The sequence below is a fragment of the Galeopterus variegatus genome, unplaced genomic scaffold, assembly GCF_000696425.1.
Source record: "Galeopterus variegatus unplaced genomic scaffold, G_variegatus-3.0.2 Scaffold2271, whole genome shotgun sequence".
Classification (NCBI taxonomy): domain Eukaryota; kingdom Metazoa; phylum Chordata; class Mammalia; order Dermoptera; family Cynocephalidae; genus Galeopterus; species Galeopterus variegatus.
The window spans coordinates 61,437-78,206 of record NW_007728382.1 but is presented as its reverse complement, the minus strand read 5'-3'; the positions used below and the strand labels follow the sequence as shown (position 1 = coordinate 78,206).

At 46.6% G+C, this 16,770-nt stretch overlaps 1 protein-coding gene and 1 pseudogene across 1 annotated transcript in view; one reads left to right on the top strand and one right to left on the bottom strand.

Moving 5' to 3' along the window:
* Nucleotides 1-16,770, top strand: part of LOC103597300 (inhibitor of carbonic anhydrase-like) — a 38,878-nt gene that overhangs the window by 12,673 nt on the left and 9,435 nt on the right. Inside the window, 5 exon segments of the mRNA XM_008581123.1 lie at nucleotides 520-662; nucleotides 2,691-2,781; nucleotides 3,926-3,982; nucleotides 10,909-11,064; nucleotides 14,419-14,560. Coding sequence (XP_008579345.1) covers nucleotides 520-662; nucleotides 2,691-2,781; nucleotides 3,926-3,982; nucleotides 10,909-11,064; nucleotides 14,419-14,560 — 589 coding nt within the window.
* LOC103597299 lies at nucleotides 9,348-10,108 on the bottom strand (annotated as a pseudogene).

Below are 16,770 nucleotides of genomic sequence, written 5' to 3'. Positions count from 1 at the left end.
TCTGGCTGCTGCCTTCCGTTGGGTCCCTACAGTTCATTTCTTCCTTCTCTGTTTTTCCCCCTCCATTTAATCACCCAGTAGTTCCTGAGCATCTACAAAAGGGCAGCTCTGTATTAGGCGTGGGTGTGGGGAGAGTGAGCAGGCCCCCCTGTAACAGAGCATGTGGCTACCAGCTGGGGCACACCCCCGGATGGGGAGCACAGGCCTGCCAGAGAGAGCCCCCGATGACTCTGAGCTGGGGTGGGGCTGAGCAAGGCCTGCCAGGGGAGGTGAGGCCTGCAGACATGAGGTCAGAGGGAGGGGACGAGCGCACCTTCACTGCTCTTTCTGAGAACCGAGCTCCCCACTTCTCCTGGAGGATGACAGGGAGGAATGGGCAGTGTCATGAGAATGAGACACATAACTCTGCTGCTGTCACTGAGGGCCCCGTTGGGCAGCCACTCTGCAGCTAGTGGCACTAAAGCCCCAGACCCACCTGGGGCTTCCTTTAGATCCCTGGCTCTTCTCCACCTGTCCTAGGTGTGGAAGACTCCCAGAGGGTGAAGTGGTGTGCAGTGGGCCACCAGGAGAGGGCCAAGTGTGACCAGTGGAGTGCAGTGAGTGGTGGTGCCTTGAAGTGCACCACGGAGGAGACTCCCCAGGACTGCATCGCCGCCATCACGGTAGGAGGGCCCCACCTCCATGGCTGGCTCGGGCACTCAGACCACAGTGCTCTGCCGAGTCTAGCATTGAAGACCCCTTCCCAGATGCCTCCTCGTCAGCCTCCATGCTAAGATACATTTGTTGTGTGCTGCCCCTATCTGCCACACGGGCACCTCCAGCTCAGGGCCAGACAGAAACATAGAGCTAGCCCAAGACCTGGACTCCTTGGGGGCTCATCTCTGGAGTCCAGAAAGTTCAGAGGAGTGTCCTGCCTAGGAGCCATGGGAAGTGGGGTGACATTCCAGGGGGTGATCAGGGTCACTCTGGATGGTGAATGCTGATCAACCTTTTCAGTCCGTTAGTTGTAAGGTTATTTTTTTTCTGATGATAAAAATATTACATGCTGGTAGAGAAACGAAAAATAAATCATTCACAACTTCATCACTCAGAGATCGTCACCACATAATTTCTGAGTGATAAAACTGTGTTGTTATTAACTTTCCATTTTTCTATGAGCAGATAATATTTTAGTGATTAGGAAAAAATATATTTGTAAATAAAAGACTACAAAACTGACAAACTTCGGAAACCATACAATAGCCTTTCTTGAGAGGGTTCTAATTTTGGTAAACCTCCCTGGCACCAACCCATAAGATTAAGAACTTGCTAGTTATTCAGTCTCCTGAATTTCTCAGTTGTAAAGATTAAATGAATTTGAGTGCTCATAACACTGCCTGGTACATAGTAAGCAGTCAATAAGTGTCGGCTATGGTTATTATCACTTAAAGTCTTAAGACTTAAGTTGGTGCACTTTCTTAGGTAATGAAATATTCATTTAAAACAGGGTTTTAATGGCTGCATAATATTCCACAAGTATTTCTGCCTCCGTTTATTTAACCAATTTCTAAATGTTTACATTTGAGTTATTTCCAAAGTCTTTGCTATATAGATAATGTGGGATTGAAAGTCTTTGTTTTTATAACTCAGTTTTTCTGAGTATATCTTTAACATTAATGATGGCTAGTATTTCTGGAGTTACTATGTGCCAAGCAAGTTTATGAGCTCTTAACTTGCATTAACTCATTTAATATTTGTGATGAGCCTATGAAGTATATTTTTCACCCACTTTATGGATAAAAAAGGTATATAGTATAGTATTTAGGGACATATGCTCTGGAGTAGTCAGATTCCGGAGGCCATGTTGGATAGCGGTTTCGAGCAGAAGCTAAGGAATTAATCTGCCTAAGTTTACATCCTAATGTCTTTCTATGGAACAAATATTTAACTTCTCTCTGCTTCAGTTTCCTAATCTATAAAAGAGGGGAAATTATAGTACCCACCTTATTGGAGTTTGCAAGGGATACATGAGGTAATCACTGTAAAGTGTTTAGAAAAGAGCCTGGCACGTAGTAAGGGTTTGGTAAGTTTTTGCTAACAGTTACTGTTTTTTAGATTTCTAGGAGGGTAGTTAACAGGTCAAAAGCTCAATGACTTTATCTGTGACTGTAAGCATACATTTTGTGCTCTGCAGTTAGAAAAACTAATTAAAATAATACATTAATTATTAATGAATTATTTAATTAGATAAATTATTTATCGAAAATATTTGTTGTGCTGGGGCTCTGAGTACAGTACTAATGGGATTATGGAAACAGATTTGAACTGCATAGTTTGAAAGAATACTTGTCCCATAGAAACAGATTCATGACATTTTCTGAGTGTGGCCATGTGGATCGTTGAATTGACTGACAGTGGTCACAAAGAAGCTGTGGTGAGCGCATGTCCAGGACTCAGCGTGGGTCTCATGAGAGGACACAGAGATGTCCGGGGAGCATGACCTGGGTTGGGTACTTGTTCCTGGGTCAATAGGCTAAAGGCATGTTTAGTTTTCTGGACCCCATGTTTACATGGCAGAAGACTTGGGTGATTTACAATTTGGTTAATCACAAGTACGTGTGATACGAAGCCAATGAGACAGAAATCTCTGAGGGTCAGGGGGTCAGGAGACAGTCTCACTGTTGTGCTACCGATTGGCTTTTTAACTTCAGAAAGGAGAAGCTGACGCCATGAGCTTGGATGGAGGATTCATCTACACGGCGGGCAAGTGTGGTCTGGTGCCTGTTCTGGCAGAGAACTATGGTAAGTGGAAGGGAGCAGGTCTCTGTGTTTTCTTTCCTCCAGAGCTGTGGGCATAGAAAGATGAGGAAACAATTTCTCCCAGTGTTGAGATAATAATAACTATCGTTACAGTGTAGAGAGCTAGTAGATAAAATCCCCGTTCCCAGAGTCAGAACCTGTTAAGATGTAAACTCAAGAGTTAGGCAGAAAGAGATCGAACTAGTACCTTTAAACTGATATGGTGATATTGGAGGCATGGTGGAGAGCTGGCACAGGGCTTACCAAATGCTGTGTTGGAGCTGCCCACTAACTCAGGAGAACAGTCTATTGGCTCACCCCATGGCTGAGGGCACAGGGAGACATTTTATTGTAGGCGAGATCTAAACCACCTCTCTTCATTCTCTTCAATAGAGAGTGAAAGGGCTGAGCCACGTGTCCTTAGGTCCTTTTGCCAAATTTGCTAGTCATTTACTCACTCCAGCTGCTCTGGGTGGTTAAGGGGTTGGGGCTGCAAAGTCCTGTTCTTTAATAGGGCTCCATTCATATGGAAAACTAAAGCCAGAGGGAAAAGAGGATTCCCCTAATACCATTAATTATACCTCAGCTGCTACATTATCCTTCAAAACAAAGCAACTCTGTGGGGTACATAGTGGTATCTCCATTTCTACAGATGTAAAAACTGAGGCTTAGAAAAGTTAAATGATGTGTCCAAGGTAGAACAAAGACTGCATCTAGATCTTTCTGACTCCATGGGCTGGGATCTTTTCCCCCAACCTAGCAAGAATGTGATGATTGCCTACCACAGTCTAGGACTCTGAAGGAAGAAAGATGTCAGGATGACATGCACAGCTATACAAAGGGATCTTTGCCAAAATCTGCAATGACTCTTCTCCCCCCTTCAGTGGGCAGCTCCTTTTCTGCATCTGCATCTGCCTGAGTATCTGGGAGGTTCTGGGCTGGGGCTCAATGTTCAAATGGCACAGAGCAGAGGGAGAAGGGGTAAAACAGACCTGCAGAGCCTCAGCACGTTGATAACCAATGATCATCTGCTTAGTTAGTGCTTCTCATTTTATTCTCGACTACTGAGACTGAGAAAATGGCTTTGAATTGAGTCATGTGAGAGTTTAATGCCATGTACCTTGATTGTTTTTATTTTTCTTTTTAGAGCCTAAACATGGCAATGAGAAGCTGGGGTCTAAGTGTGTGAATACACCCATGGAAGGTGAGTCAGAATCAGTAACTCTGGAGCTCACAGGCAACGGCCTGCTGTTGGGGAGACAGGGAGGAAACGTATAAGCAAACAAACAAAAATTGCTGGATCTGGGGGAAAGAAGAGAAGCCACAGTTAATTAAGATACAAATCTGTCCTGTGATATTAATATTTGTAGGGTACTTTACAGTTGACAAAGGACTCCTGTTTGCACTATTCCTGTTTACTCTTCAGCAACCCCACAATATTTGGGTATCACTGACCCATGTTATGTAGATGGGGAAAGTGAGGCTCAGAGGTACTTTACAGTTGACAAAGGACTCCTGTTTGCACTATTCCTGTTTACTCTTCAACAACCCCACAATATTTGGGTATCACTGACCCATGTTATGTAGATGGGGAAAGTGAGGCTCAGGGACTTTGTGACTTGTCCAGGGCCACACAGCCAGGAGGTGGCTGCACCTGGGCTTCCGGACAGGTGGAGTGACTGGAAACCCCAAGCCCCTCCTGACACAGCCCACTGCTCCTTATCAAATGCTGCCTGGCTGTCTCTGGGTGAAGGTCAGCACTGGGGCATGAGCCCATTCCTGGCACTTAGGACAGGTGGAGTGACTGGAAACCCCAAGCCCCTCCTGACACAGCCCACTGCTCCTTATCACATGCTGCCTGGCTGTCTCTGGGTGAAGGTCAGCACTGGGGCATGAGCCCATTCCTGGCACTTTGGGGGCTGAGTACAAGGCCTCATAAGGGGAGGAGATTCATAGATGCTGCTAATGAAAAGAGGAGGAAAATAAAATCTATCATTTAGCTTGCAGCCCACTGCACTTCCTAGAAGGCGAGTTGACCTGTCTTCAGAATAGGAGAACACCAGTAGGTCTCTCATTTTGTGTCTCCAGATAGGCAGAGAGGCTCTGAATCTGTCCCTGAATACCCAGTTTAGGAAAATAGATAGAGCCGTGATTCCCAGGTGTGGTCTCAACCAGCAGCAGCAGTAGCAGCACCTGGGAATTTGTTGGAAATGAAAATTCTTGGGCCCCATCCTGGACCTACTGAGTCAGACACTCAAAGGATAGGGCTAGCAATCGGTATTTTAACAGATTGAATGCACATTAAGTTTGGAAAACCAATGTGATAGGATCCCAGCTGAAAAACAGGTGTTTACTTGGGTTTAGAGTGTCTTGTGAGGCAGGAGAGCTGGGGGAAGGAAGGGGTTTGGAGCACCACAGCATGAGAGGCATCCTCTGGTCTCTGTCCCCCCACCCCCAGCACTGGGTCACAGAGGTCCTGCCCCGCTCGTCTTCCATGGAGCGCTCCAGAGTGCCAAGTTCAGGGATCACTTCCCTGCTCGCCTGCTGCAGCGTCCCTTCCTGTTTGACAGGACCCACACCCTGGGATACGCTGTACTGAGCCCCTCTCTACTTTCATGGCTAAGAAGTCTTCTGTGAATTGTGTCTTCTTCATCCCCAGTCCTAAGGGCCAGCCTCTCATCAGCCATGTACTCAATTCTGATCATTTATAGTCAGAAACAACACTGACTGCTTCAAGAGTAGCTGAAATTTCCAGGAACTACAGTGATATGCAAATGTAGGTCAAAAAGGATGTTTAGAAGACAGTTCAGACACTGACAGGGTGGCTGACTGTGATGGAGAAGGCTCCATCTGGGTAGAGATGGAGATGGTTAGCCACAAAGGTTGTCTCTCACACACACACTGGCATGCAAAGATGGGTGACAATAATCAATGCCACAAGTGCAGAAATAGTTAGATCTGAAGGAAGTTACTACAACAGCATTTGGCTACAGGACTTGTGTCTTAGAGAGCAGTCAGGTAGGCAAGGGCCTGCTGTGGCCTAAGGAGAACCTGCTTCACCAAGAGGGGCTCAGTGCTGCTTCTGCACTAGCAGCGCAGCTGGAAACCTACCTGTGTGATCTACTTTTCCCATTCCTAACCTACATTATGCTCCTATTAGCACATCTGATCCCCCTCAGTCTCCTGCTGAGATGGGTTTCACTGTCACCATTTTACTGAGGAGACATTTAGGCTCCTAGATTAAGTGACTTGTCTGAGGTCATTTAGGAGGGAACGGGCAAGGCAGGTCTTAACTTTTCCAAGCTTACATATGTAGAGACCTGATTTATGCCATCAAGAAAAGGAGTGTGTGTGTGTGTGTGCGCGCGCACACACGCACACATGGTGGTGGTAGTGATGGTGAGCCACATTATCTTCTAATCATACATCTAAAGATTGTGCGCACACACGCGCACACATGGTGGTGGTAGTGATGGTGAGCCACATTATCTTCTAATCATACATCTAAAGATGTATGATTCTAATCTTATTTTCAATTCCAGTTTGCAGTTCAGGCCTTACTCAACAAGCACAATTCAATTATGTAATATTGGGGTAAGAATAAATGAAATATTAATGGTGCTCTCATTAGAATCAGGAGCAAGGCAAGAATGCCCACTCCCATCAAAGATATTTGGTATTATATTGGAAATAAATGCAGTAAGATAAGAAAAAGAGCTGTTTTAATTTAATATGGGGGAAGGGAAGAGAGGTTAAATTGTCATGATTCAAAAGGATACTATTGTAAACCTAGAAAACCATTAAAACTCTTAATTCTGAACTCCTATTTAACAGAAATATTTAAACAAGTAGACACTCATATGTTGATGGAGTTTGGGTGTGTTGTCCCCTCCAAAACTCATGTGGAAATCTGATCCTCAATGTGGCAGTGCTGGAAACTGATTGAGTCATGGGGNAGGTACTTTACAGTTGACAAAGGACTCCTGTTTGCACTATTCCTGTTTACTCTTCAACAACCCCACAATATTTGGGTATCACTGACCCATGTTATGTAGATGGGGAAAGTGAGGCTCAGGGACTTTGTGACTTGTCCAGGGCCACACAGCCAGGAGGTGGCTGCACCTGGGCTTCAGGACAGGTGGAGTGACTGGAAACCCCAAGCCCCTCCTGACACAGCCCACTGCTCCTTATCACATGCTGCCTGGCTGTCTCTGGGTGAAGGTCAGCACTGGGGCATGAGCCCATTCCTGGCACTTTGGGGGCTGAGTACAAGGCCTCATAAGGGGAGGAGATTCATAGATGCTGCTAATGAAAAGAGGAGGAAAATAAAATCTATCATTTAGCTTGCAGCCCACTGCACTTCCTAGAAGGCGAGTTGACCTGTCTTCAGAATAGGAGAACACCAGTAGGTCTCTCATTTTGTGTCTCCAGATAGGCAGAGAGGCTCTGAATCTGTCCCTGAATACCCAGTTTAGGAAAATAGATAGAGCCGTGATTCCCAGGTGTGGTCTCAACCAGCAGCAGCAGTAGCAGCACCTGGGAATTTGTTGGAAATGAAAATTCTTGGGCCCCATCCTGGACCTACTGAGTCAGACACTCAAAGGATAGGGCTAGCAATCGGTATTTTAACAGATTGAATGCACATTAAGTTTGGAAAACCAATGTGATAGGATCCCAGCTGAAAAACAGGTGTTTACTTGGGTTTAGAGTGTCTTGTGAGGCAGGAGAGCTGGGGGAAGGAAGGGGTTTGGAGCACCACAGCATGAGAGGCATCCTCTGGTCTCTGTCCCCCCACCCCCAGCACTGGGTCACAGAGGTCCTGCCCCGCTCGTCTTCCATGGAGCGCTCCAGAGTGCCAAGTTCAGGGATCACTTCCCTGCTCGCCTGCTGCAGCGTCCCTTCCTGTTTGACAGGACCCACACCCTGGGATACGCTGTACTGAGCCCCTCTCTACTTTCATGGCTAAGAAGTCTTCTGTGAATTGTGTCTTCTTCATCCCCAGTCCTAAGGGCCAGCCTCTCATCAGCCATGTACTCAATTCTGATCATTTATAGTCAGAAACAACACTGACTGCTTCAAGAGTAGCTGAAATTTCCAGGAACTACAGTGATATGCAAATGTAGGTCAAAAAGGATGTTTAGAAGACAGTTCAGACACTGACAGGGTGGCTGACTGTGATGGAGAAGGCTCCATCTGGGTAGAGATGGAGATGGTTAGCCACAAAGGTTGTCTCTCACACACACACTGGCATGCAAAGATGGGTGACAATAATCAATGCCACAAGTGCAGAAATAGTTAGATCTGAAGGAAGTTACTACAACAGCATTTGGCTACAGGACTTGTGTCTTAGAGAGCAGTCAGGTAGGCAAGGGCCTGCTGTGGCCTAAGGAGAACCTGCTTCACCAAGAGGGGCTCAGTGCTGCTTCTGCACTAGCAGCGCAGCTGGAAACCTACCTGTGTGATCTACTTTTCCCATTCCTAACCTACATTATGCTCCTATTAGCACATCTGATCCCCCTCAGTCTCCTGCTGAGATGGGTTTCACTGTCACCATTTTACTGAGGAGACATTTAGGCTCCTAGATTAAGTGACTTGTCTGAGGTCATTTAGGAGGGAACGGGCAAGGCAGGTCTTAACTTTTCCAAGCTTACATATGTAGAGACCTGATTTATGCCATCAAGAAAAGGAGTGTGTGTGTGTGTGTGTGTGCGCACACACGCGCACACATGGTGGTGGTAGTGATGGTGAGCCACATTATCTTCTAATCATACATCTAAAGATGTATGATTCTAATCTTATTTTCAATTCCAGTTTGCAGTTCAGGCCTTACTCAACAAGCACAATTCAATTATGTAATATTGGGGTAAGAATAAATGAAATATTAATGGTGCTCTCATTAGAATCAGGAGCAAGGCAAGAATGCCCACTCCCATCAAAGATATTTGGTATTATATTGGAAATAAATGCAGTAAGATAAGAAAAAGAGCTGTTTTAATTTAATATGGGGGAAGGGAAGAGAGGTTAAATTGTCATGATTCAAAAGGATACTATTGTAAACCTAGAAAACCATTAAAACTCTTAATTCTGAACTCCTATTTAACAGAAATATTTAAACAAGTAGACACTCATATGTTGATGGAGTTTGGGTGTGTTGTCCCCTCCAAAACTCATGTGGAAATCTGATCCTCAATGTGGCAGTGCTGGAAACTGATTGAGTCATGGGGGCGGATCCCTCATGAATGGATTAATGCTCTCCCTGGGGGAGGGGGGATTAATGAGTGAGTTCTCGCTCTGTTAGTTCCTGTGAGAGCTGGTTGTTTAAAAGACCCTGGCACCTTCTCTCTCTCTCTCTCTCTCTCTCTCTCTCCCCCTCTCTCTCTCCCTCCTTCCCTTCCTCCCTCCCTCTCTCCCTCTCTCTCTATCTCCCCCTCATGTAAATGCCCACCAGTAGGGTATTATAAAGTATGAATCATCCTAGAAATAGATTCAACTAATAACAGAGTGAGAAAGCTGTATCTATTTCTTTTCTTTTTTCTTTTTCGCAGTTATATAACTTTGACAATCAGCTGTTAGTTCTTATCCACAGTGACTGTCTGCAGATTTTTGAAAGTGGTAACAGGTACATAGGTAACCAAAATATACAGCTTGTTTGGTGAATCTTCATCCTCATTATATTTTCTGGACAATCGCACAAGGACATGGTATGGGACATTCCTTGTTCTTTTGGCCCAGACAGCTTTGTTAAGCCTGGTATCAATGCACACATCTGGAGTTTCCATCTCCTTTATGACAAGTTTCTGGATCTCTCTGAGTGCCCGAGAGTGGGTTCTTGAAACCCACTCCATGGATACTCTTGTGAATGCTAATGGTGTATTCTTGGGTCACCGCCTCATTGATGGCAGAACGGCCCTTCTTATCACCGCCCTTCTTTGCAGGAGCCATTCTGCTGGGCCCAAGTTAGAAAGGAAGAGCCAGCTATATCTATTTCTACTGAACCAAAAAGGTGTCCACAATACACTATTGAGGAGCAATAAAGCAACTCACAGAAAAGAATGCATAGCAGGATTCCATTGAAAAAGCACAGTGTGTGTGTAAATACACGTGGGTGTGGACATGTCTGAGGAGCAGTAGTGTAAGTCTGTTTGGCCCAGTACCTAATAATGATAGCTATGGGGAGGGTCCTCTGCTAGAGCGAGCTGAAGGGTTCAAGATGTTTCCCCTCCCCGAGAAGAGGGCAGGCAGGGGCTGGCAGCTCCTTTCAGACCTGGAGATATTGAAATTGTATCTTGGCTTCCCTCCACTAATATATAATATACTTATAAATATGTATACTTATATGTGTGTATAGATATAGGTACTATAAATATATAGTATATAAGTATGACATATATAAATATATGTACAATTTTGTTTTCTGAAAGAGCAAGCTTGCAGCCTGCTGAGTCTTCTCTGAGACGGCCTTGCTTGTTGCTTGAAAGGACAGACGGAGTGCATCAGTGAGGGAGCAGTGAAGAAATGAAGCACTATTTTAAGCAAGAAGGGATTTAATACAGGAAATTAAATGTTAACAAAAAGTGGACACTAGGTTCCCAGAATGACTCCCAGCAGGAACGAAAGAGAACTGGCTGCCTAGGAGAGCCACGACTTCCAAGGCCTCCACTAGTACACTGAGTTCCAGACACACCCTGTAGCAGGGATCCAGGGATAGAAAGCTGGCACTGATAGTAGCTGTTGCTGCTGCAGCTGCTGTAATAGCCTCTAATCCCCTAGGGTGGTGAAGGGATATTGGAGAACTGAACAGAAAAGCCTAAGGATTCCGGGACTTTGTTTCCTAGCAGGAAGAGCTGAAAGGGAAGGCAGAGGGCCCCTATATCACTTCCACTTTCCAAATCTCACACATCCTAAGTTACGCTAAGAACATAGCCGCAGGAGAGCATGGGAGGTGTCATTTCCATATCTCCAGCTGGAAGGGGGATAGAATGGAGATAAAGAATACCAGTTTACATTATCCACCACACAGATATGCTATTAAATGGCCTGGTGAAGGAGGGCTGGTCAGATCTCACTTTTATCCCCCATCCACAACCCCCTGAAAAAGGAGAAATTGCATCTTGGTATCTCTATTGCAAGGATATTACGTCGTGGCTGTGGTGAAGAGAACAGATGCTGATATCACCTGGAACTCTCTGCGAGGCAAGAAGTCCTGCCACACTGCAGTGGGCACCTCTGCAGGCTGGAACATCCCCATGGGTTTAATATACAACCAAACTGGGTCCTGTCGATTTGGTGAGTGTGTTCTGGGAGATGTTGTGGCAGTCCCTGCTTTGTGCCTGTGCCTAGGTAGGGGAGAAATTTAGTTCGGTGAATGACAAATAATGCCATAGTGGGAGGTGGGGCCAAGAGCCTGACCAGAATTGCGGGCGAGACTCACGTCTCTTGGAACAGGTCCTCTCCTTTCTCATCACCTCATTGCTTCTGAGGGGAGTGCCCTGACCCAGAGGACAGATCTCAGAGAAATAGCTCCATTGTGAAACCACCTGGGGCTGCAAAGCAAGAATGGGGTGTGTGTTGGTGCACACGTGTGTGGGTGTCTATTGCTTTCACATGTAAACCAAATTGAATATGTTCTTCATTGAAACTCTCCCACCAGTAAGTTCTTGAGTGCTGAATCTTCACGTTCATCCTTGTCTCTCTTAGATTCTCATATAGTCACCTCAGCTGCACTTTGCCAGCACCTAAAAGGCGAGCTGCTTGGCTTTCCCCAGCTATTTGACCAACCACCTCCATGCATGAACCCTGTTACCTGCTCTCTTGTGCACCTGAGCAGCTGAACATGCTGGGAGAAAATCGCAGGGTGGTAGAGCGGTTCAACTCACTGGAAATGCTCTGGCTGCTGGCCTCAGTGCATCCTAACAGTATGAGCGCCCCTGCTGTTTCTCTGCTCTGCCCCAACACTTCCCAATAATCATCCCAATGTCCTCTTTGTCCACACACCTCAAACCCCCACCATCTACCAATGTTTCTCAACAGATGATCTCACCTGCACCTGCAAGAGGCAATTGAAACCACCCCCCTCTACACCCCCTGCCAAAGCTGTGGGTCTCCTGATGTCACATCTCCCCAGCCTCCTCCGTCCCCAGCCAATCCCTAGACCTACACTGGCGTGCCAGCCGCTCCCCTGTTCCCCTCCACAATCTCATACCCTCAGTTATTTCTTCTCCCTCTGGTATAGCCAACAATTTCTTTCAACGTATAAACACACCTGATGTCTTCCATCTTTAAAAATCCCCCCTCCCTCTTTCTCCCCCTGTCTTCTGCTGGAAGTCTTACAAGCGTTGTCTGAACCATTCACCTCCCACTCACTCTCGACTCCCTGTCATCTGGCTTGTCCGCATCACCCACAGGAAGAATTCTGGTCAAGGCCACCAGTGGCCTCCACGTTGCTCAGTTGAAGGGACATGCTCCAGTCCTTTCCTCCTGACCTCTCGGCAGCTTTTCCTCAAATCATCTTAACACACTATTTCCTGGCTTTTGTGGAAACACACTGGCTTGGTTTTTCTCCTGTGCCTACAAGGTCCCTGGTTCCCAATCTGGTTAAGAAATGTTTGAGTTGCTTAAAGCAACTTTTTCCCAACCTAAACCCAATCGCCAACCACGTACATCCACGCCTACAGTCTCAGTTACAATCTGAAGGAGTGTTACCCATACAGAGCTGGGCANTGGTATAGCCAACAATTTCTTTCAACGTATAAACACACCTGATGTCTTCCATCTTTAAAAATCCCCCCTCCCTCTTTCTCCCCCTGTCTTCTGCTGGAAGTCTTACAAGCGTTGTCTGAACCATTCACCTCCCACTCACTCTCGACTCCCTGTCATCTGGCTTGTCCGCATCACCCACAGGAAGAATTCTGGTCAAGGCCACCAGTGGCCTCCACGTTGCTCAGTTGAAGGGACATGCTCCAGTCCTTTCCTCCTGACCTCTCGGCAGCTTTTCCTCAAATCGTCTTAACACACTATTTCCTGGCTTTTGTGGAAACACACTGGCTTGGTTTTTCTCCTGTGCCTACAAGGTCCCTGGTTCCCAATCTGGTTAAGAAATGTTTGAGTTGCTTAAAGCAACTTTTTCCCAACCTAAACCCAATCGCCAACCACGTACATCCACGCCTACAGTCTCAGTTACAATCTGAAGGAGTGTTACCCATACAGAGCTGGGCACATAGTAAGCACTAGATAAACGTTGGCTGCTATCATTATTATTAACATTATATCTGCGTGTCAATAACTTTCAAGTTCTTATCCCTCGCACAGATCTCTCCTGACCTTCAGACGTGTATATATTGAACTGCCTATTTGATGTATCTAGTCAAATATGTCAAAAGCACATTAAGCCCATCCTGTCCAAAACTGAATGCACCATCCCTACTGAGCCTGGTCCTATTCCAGAACTATGTGGCTTGGTGGAGAACCCCACAGTCCATCCTTTTGCCCAGCTGGAAACCTAGCTGTCATTATGCACACACCCATCCATCGTCAGTGATGTCACTTTCACTTGTTCCACCTGTTTCCCTCTCCTTTGCTCTACTCTAGCCCAAGCTGCCCTCATCTCCCCTGGACTACTGCAATCGCCTGCCACCTCAACTCCACATTGCCCTGGTTTCCATCCACCCCTCTGCCAGGCCAATCTTTGGAAAGTGCTGATCTGACTATATCCTACCCACTACCCCTGGTCTAGCATTGTCTAGAAGTTTCAGAGGCTCCCCATTTCTCTAAGGATAAAGAACAAAACCTACACAAATGTGTGAAAGGTTGCATGTGATCTGGACCCTGCCCCCTACGCAGTCACTGCCTTTCACTCGGTGGTCCAGCCCCAGTGGCCTCCATTAAGCTCTCTGTGCCCTGCCCCCGCCCCACCCACACAGGCTTGTGCCACCCCCCTCTGGAAGGCTCTTCCCTTCTACCCATCACTTGGGTGGCTCCCACTCAGTCTTAGTCTCTTTCTTGAGGCTTCTCCCTGACTCCCAGGTCTATAGACGGCTCCTTTATCTGCAGCCTCATGGAATCATAGTCTTCTTTCCCAGAGCAAGGGGGAAGTACGAATTCACTGGTGTGGTTACTTGATCTCTGTCACTCCATGAGCTTCAGATTCCACAAGGGCACGGCCTGTGCTTGGTTTCCTCATCGTGGTGCCCTGGAGCCCAGTGCAGAGCTAGGTGGCCATACTTCTCTAGGCCTTTCCTGGACTTGAAGTCAAGGTGACAAACCTTGTAAAGAAGAGCCAGGACAGCAGAGATGAGAGAGCATGTGGTATGGGTTCAACCAGCCAGGACTTTCATTTCGTCCACTCTCTTAGGGTTGAAATCTGTCTGCTCTTCGGCACCTCTGCCCTGTGCTAGGATGGGATGGACTTCTGGAGTTCACAGATCCTCAATGCAACTTGAGTCAGTTCCCCTCTACTTAACTCCAGCTGGAGAAAAGTAGATTAAACTGTTTTTTAATTCCACAAGGTTCTTGTTTTTAGTGACATGTTGCTAAATAATGGAATGTGTTTTTCATCATTCTGGCAATTTTAAGGACAAAATCTGAGGCTTTCTTGCTAACACAGGCAAGGAAGAGCTGACCTCCAGTTGTCCTTCCTCACAGATGAGTTCTTCAGTCGCAGCTGTGCCCCTGGGTCGAATCCTGATTCCCGTCTCTGTGCTCTGTGCAGTGGCAGCAGCAATCCAGCCCACATGTGTGCTCCCAGCAGCCACGAGAGATACTATGGCTCCAGCGGGGCTTTCAGGCAAGTAGTGTCTGTCTCCACCTTTCTCTTTGCATCAACCCAGTGAACTTCTTGTCCTCTCACCTTTTTCATCACCCCAGCATCTGGGTGTCTCATGTAGAAGCCAAAATAAGAACTCAAGTTCAACCCCTTTCTAGGGCACTCTCATGCACACTCAGCTGACTCAGGGCACCTTAGGGCACCTGAGGAGGAACAAGAACAACGGCTGCAGAGTCACAACCTTGGCTCCACTTTTGCCACTTTCTTCTGTGTGATTGTGGACAAGTCATGGAATCTTTCAAAGCCTCAGTTTAAAATCACAGGAAGATCACCAGACACCTTGCTTCTTATACCTAGCTGATGAGTATGTTTTGAAAACAGATATTCCTGGGCTCCTCCATTCATTCAAAAAATATTTTTGGAGCATCTAATATGTGGCAGGTGCTGTTCTAGGTAGAGGGGTTCTAGCAGCCAACAAGACACACGCAGTCCCTGTCCGTGCCCCCCAAACCCTGCCTTGTGAGGAGAGGAGGACAATAGTCACGTAAATAAAAGACAAGACAGTTTCCAACTGTAAGTGCTACAGAGGAACCAATGGAGGTGGTGTGGCAGTGACTAGTTTTAGAAATTTTGGAAAAGGTGGTCAGGGAAGGCCTCAGCAAGCAGGGGAGCCATGTGAGATGAGAAGTAAATAATGAGAGGGAATCAAGTCTGAAAAAATCTGGAGGAAGAGTAATCCAGGAAGAAGGAACAGCAAGGACAAAGGCATGTGGGGAGGGGATGGAAAAATCGTGTTGTGTTGAGGCTAGAGAAGGTCCATGGGCTGGAGGGTGGAGAGGGAAGGGATCGGGTGTGTGACCGGCTGGGGCAGCAGGCATTGGCTCTATGTGGGAGCAATATGGGTCTGGCTAAGAAAGTAAATTTAATTCTAGGTATGATGGGTGGTGCTGGAAGCTTTGAGGCAGGAGGGCCATGTGTGTGAATTAGAATTGTGTGGCTGTTGTGTGGACAATTTGTGAGGGTCTAGAATGTCCTTTTTATTCATCGACGCCAGGCTATTACACCACCAGACTACTTTGTCCTACCCTCTCCAAAGTTTTGTCTCTTTCATAAGCCACACATAAATTACATATTTTCACAGACCTGCAACAATGTATGCTGAATGTTAAACCTAGGCTGAAATCGCTTAATTTTTCTCTACCTTGCCCTCTCCAAAGTTTTGTCTCTTTCATAAGCCACACATAAATTACATATTTTCACAGACCTGCAACAATGTATGCTGAATGTTAAACCTAGGCTGAAATCGCTTAATTTTTCTCTACCTTGGAAGGAGCATTGGCATTAGGCTCTGTGGTCCCATTTTGACTAGTAAGATAGTATTACAGAGGACCTAGAATTGTTGTTCTGTTCAGAACCACAACCTTCCCTCCTTCCAAAATGAAGATGAGCACACAAAGACCAACCTTAGCTTCACATTTCATTCTCCTCTTACCTCCTGTCTCTTTTCTCCCTCTAGTTTCTTGACTCCTGCAGCCATTCGCTCCTGCTGACCTGTGATCCCTCGATCCTGTGAACTCTCCCCTGTTCTCACACCCTCCCCCTTGTCCATTTCCCTCTTTGTATCCAGCATACCTTCCATGACCAACCGTAATCTCCTTCCCCTGCACAACCCTCATCTCCTGGCTAAACCACTACGGGGTGCCTGCACTTCCAGGATGGCTGGATTCCCTTTGACGTGATGAGGACCAAGCTCACGGGAGCCACATGTCTCTAGTCCACTCACTTCCCCACTCTCCTAGAAGACAATTCCTCCCTTCTCCTCTTCTCAAATCTCCAACACTTCTCCATCTATCATACTTTTGTTTCCTATCTGTCCTGACAAAATTGAAGCAATCAGAAGAGAAATTCCACAATGTCCCACTGCCACACCTACCCACGTGCCAGTGTCTGTGCCCATACATGCTGCCCTCTCCCCCTTCCTTGGGGTGGCCTGGCTGCCTCCCAGCTGAGCCCAGTCCTGCGCTTGCCTCGGTCGCCTCTCCTCCAGCCTGTTTAAGGGTGTTGCCCCAGCAACTCTCCCTCTTTCTCCTGTGTCATCACGTTTCCTTCTCTACTAGATCATTTCCACCAGCCTACTGACGTGCTGCTATTTTTTTCCATCTTAAACATAAGTTCATAAGTAAAACCTCTTGATCTCACTTTCCTCTCTAGCAACTGACCATTTCTCTCCT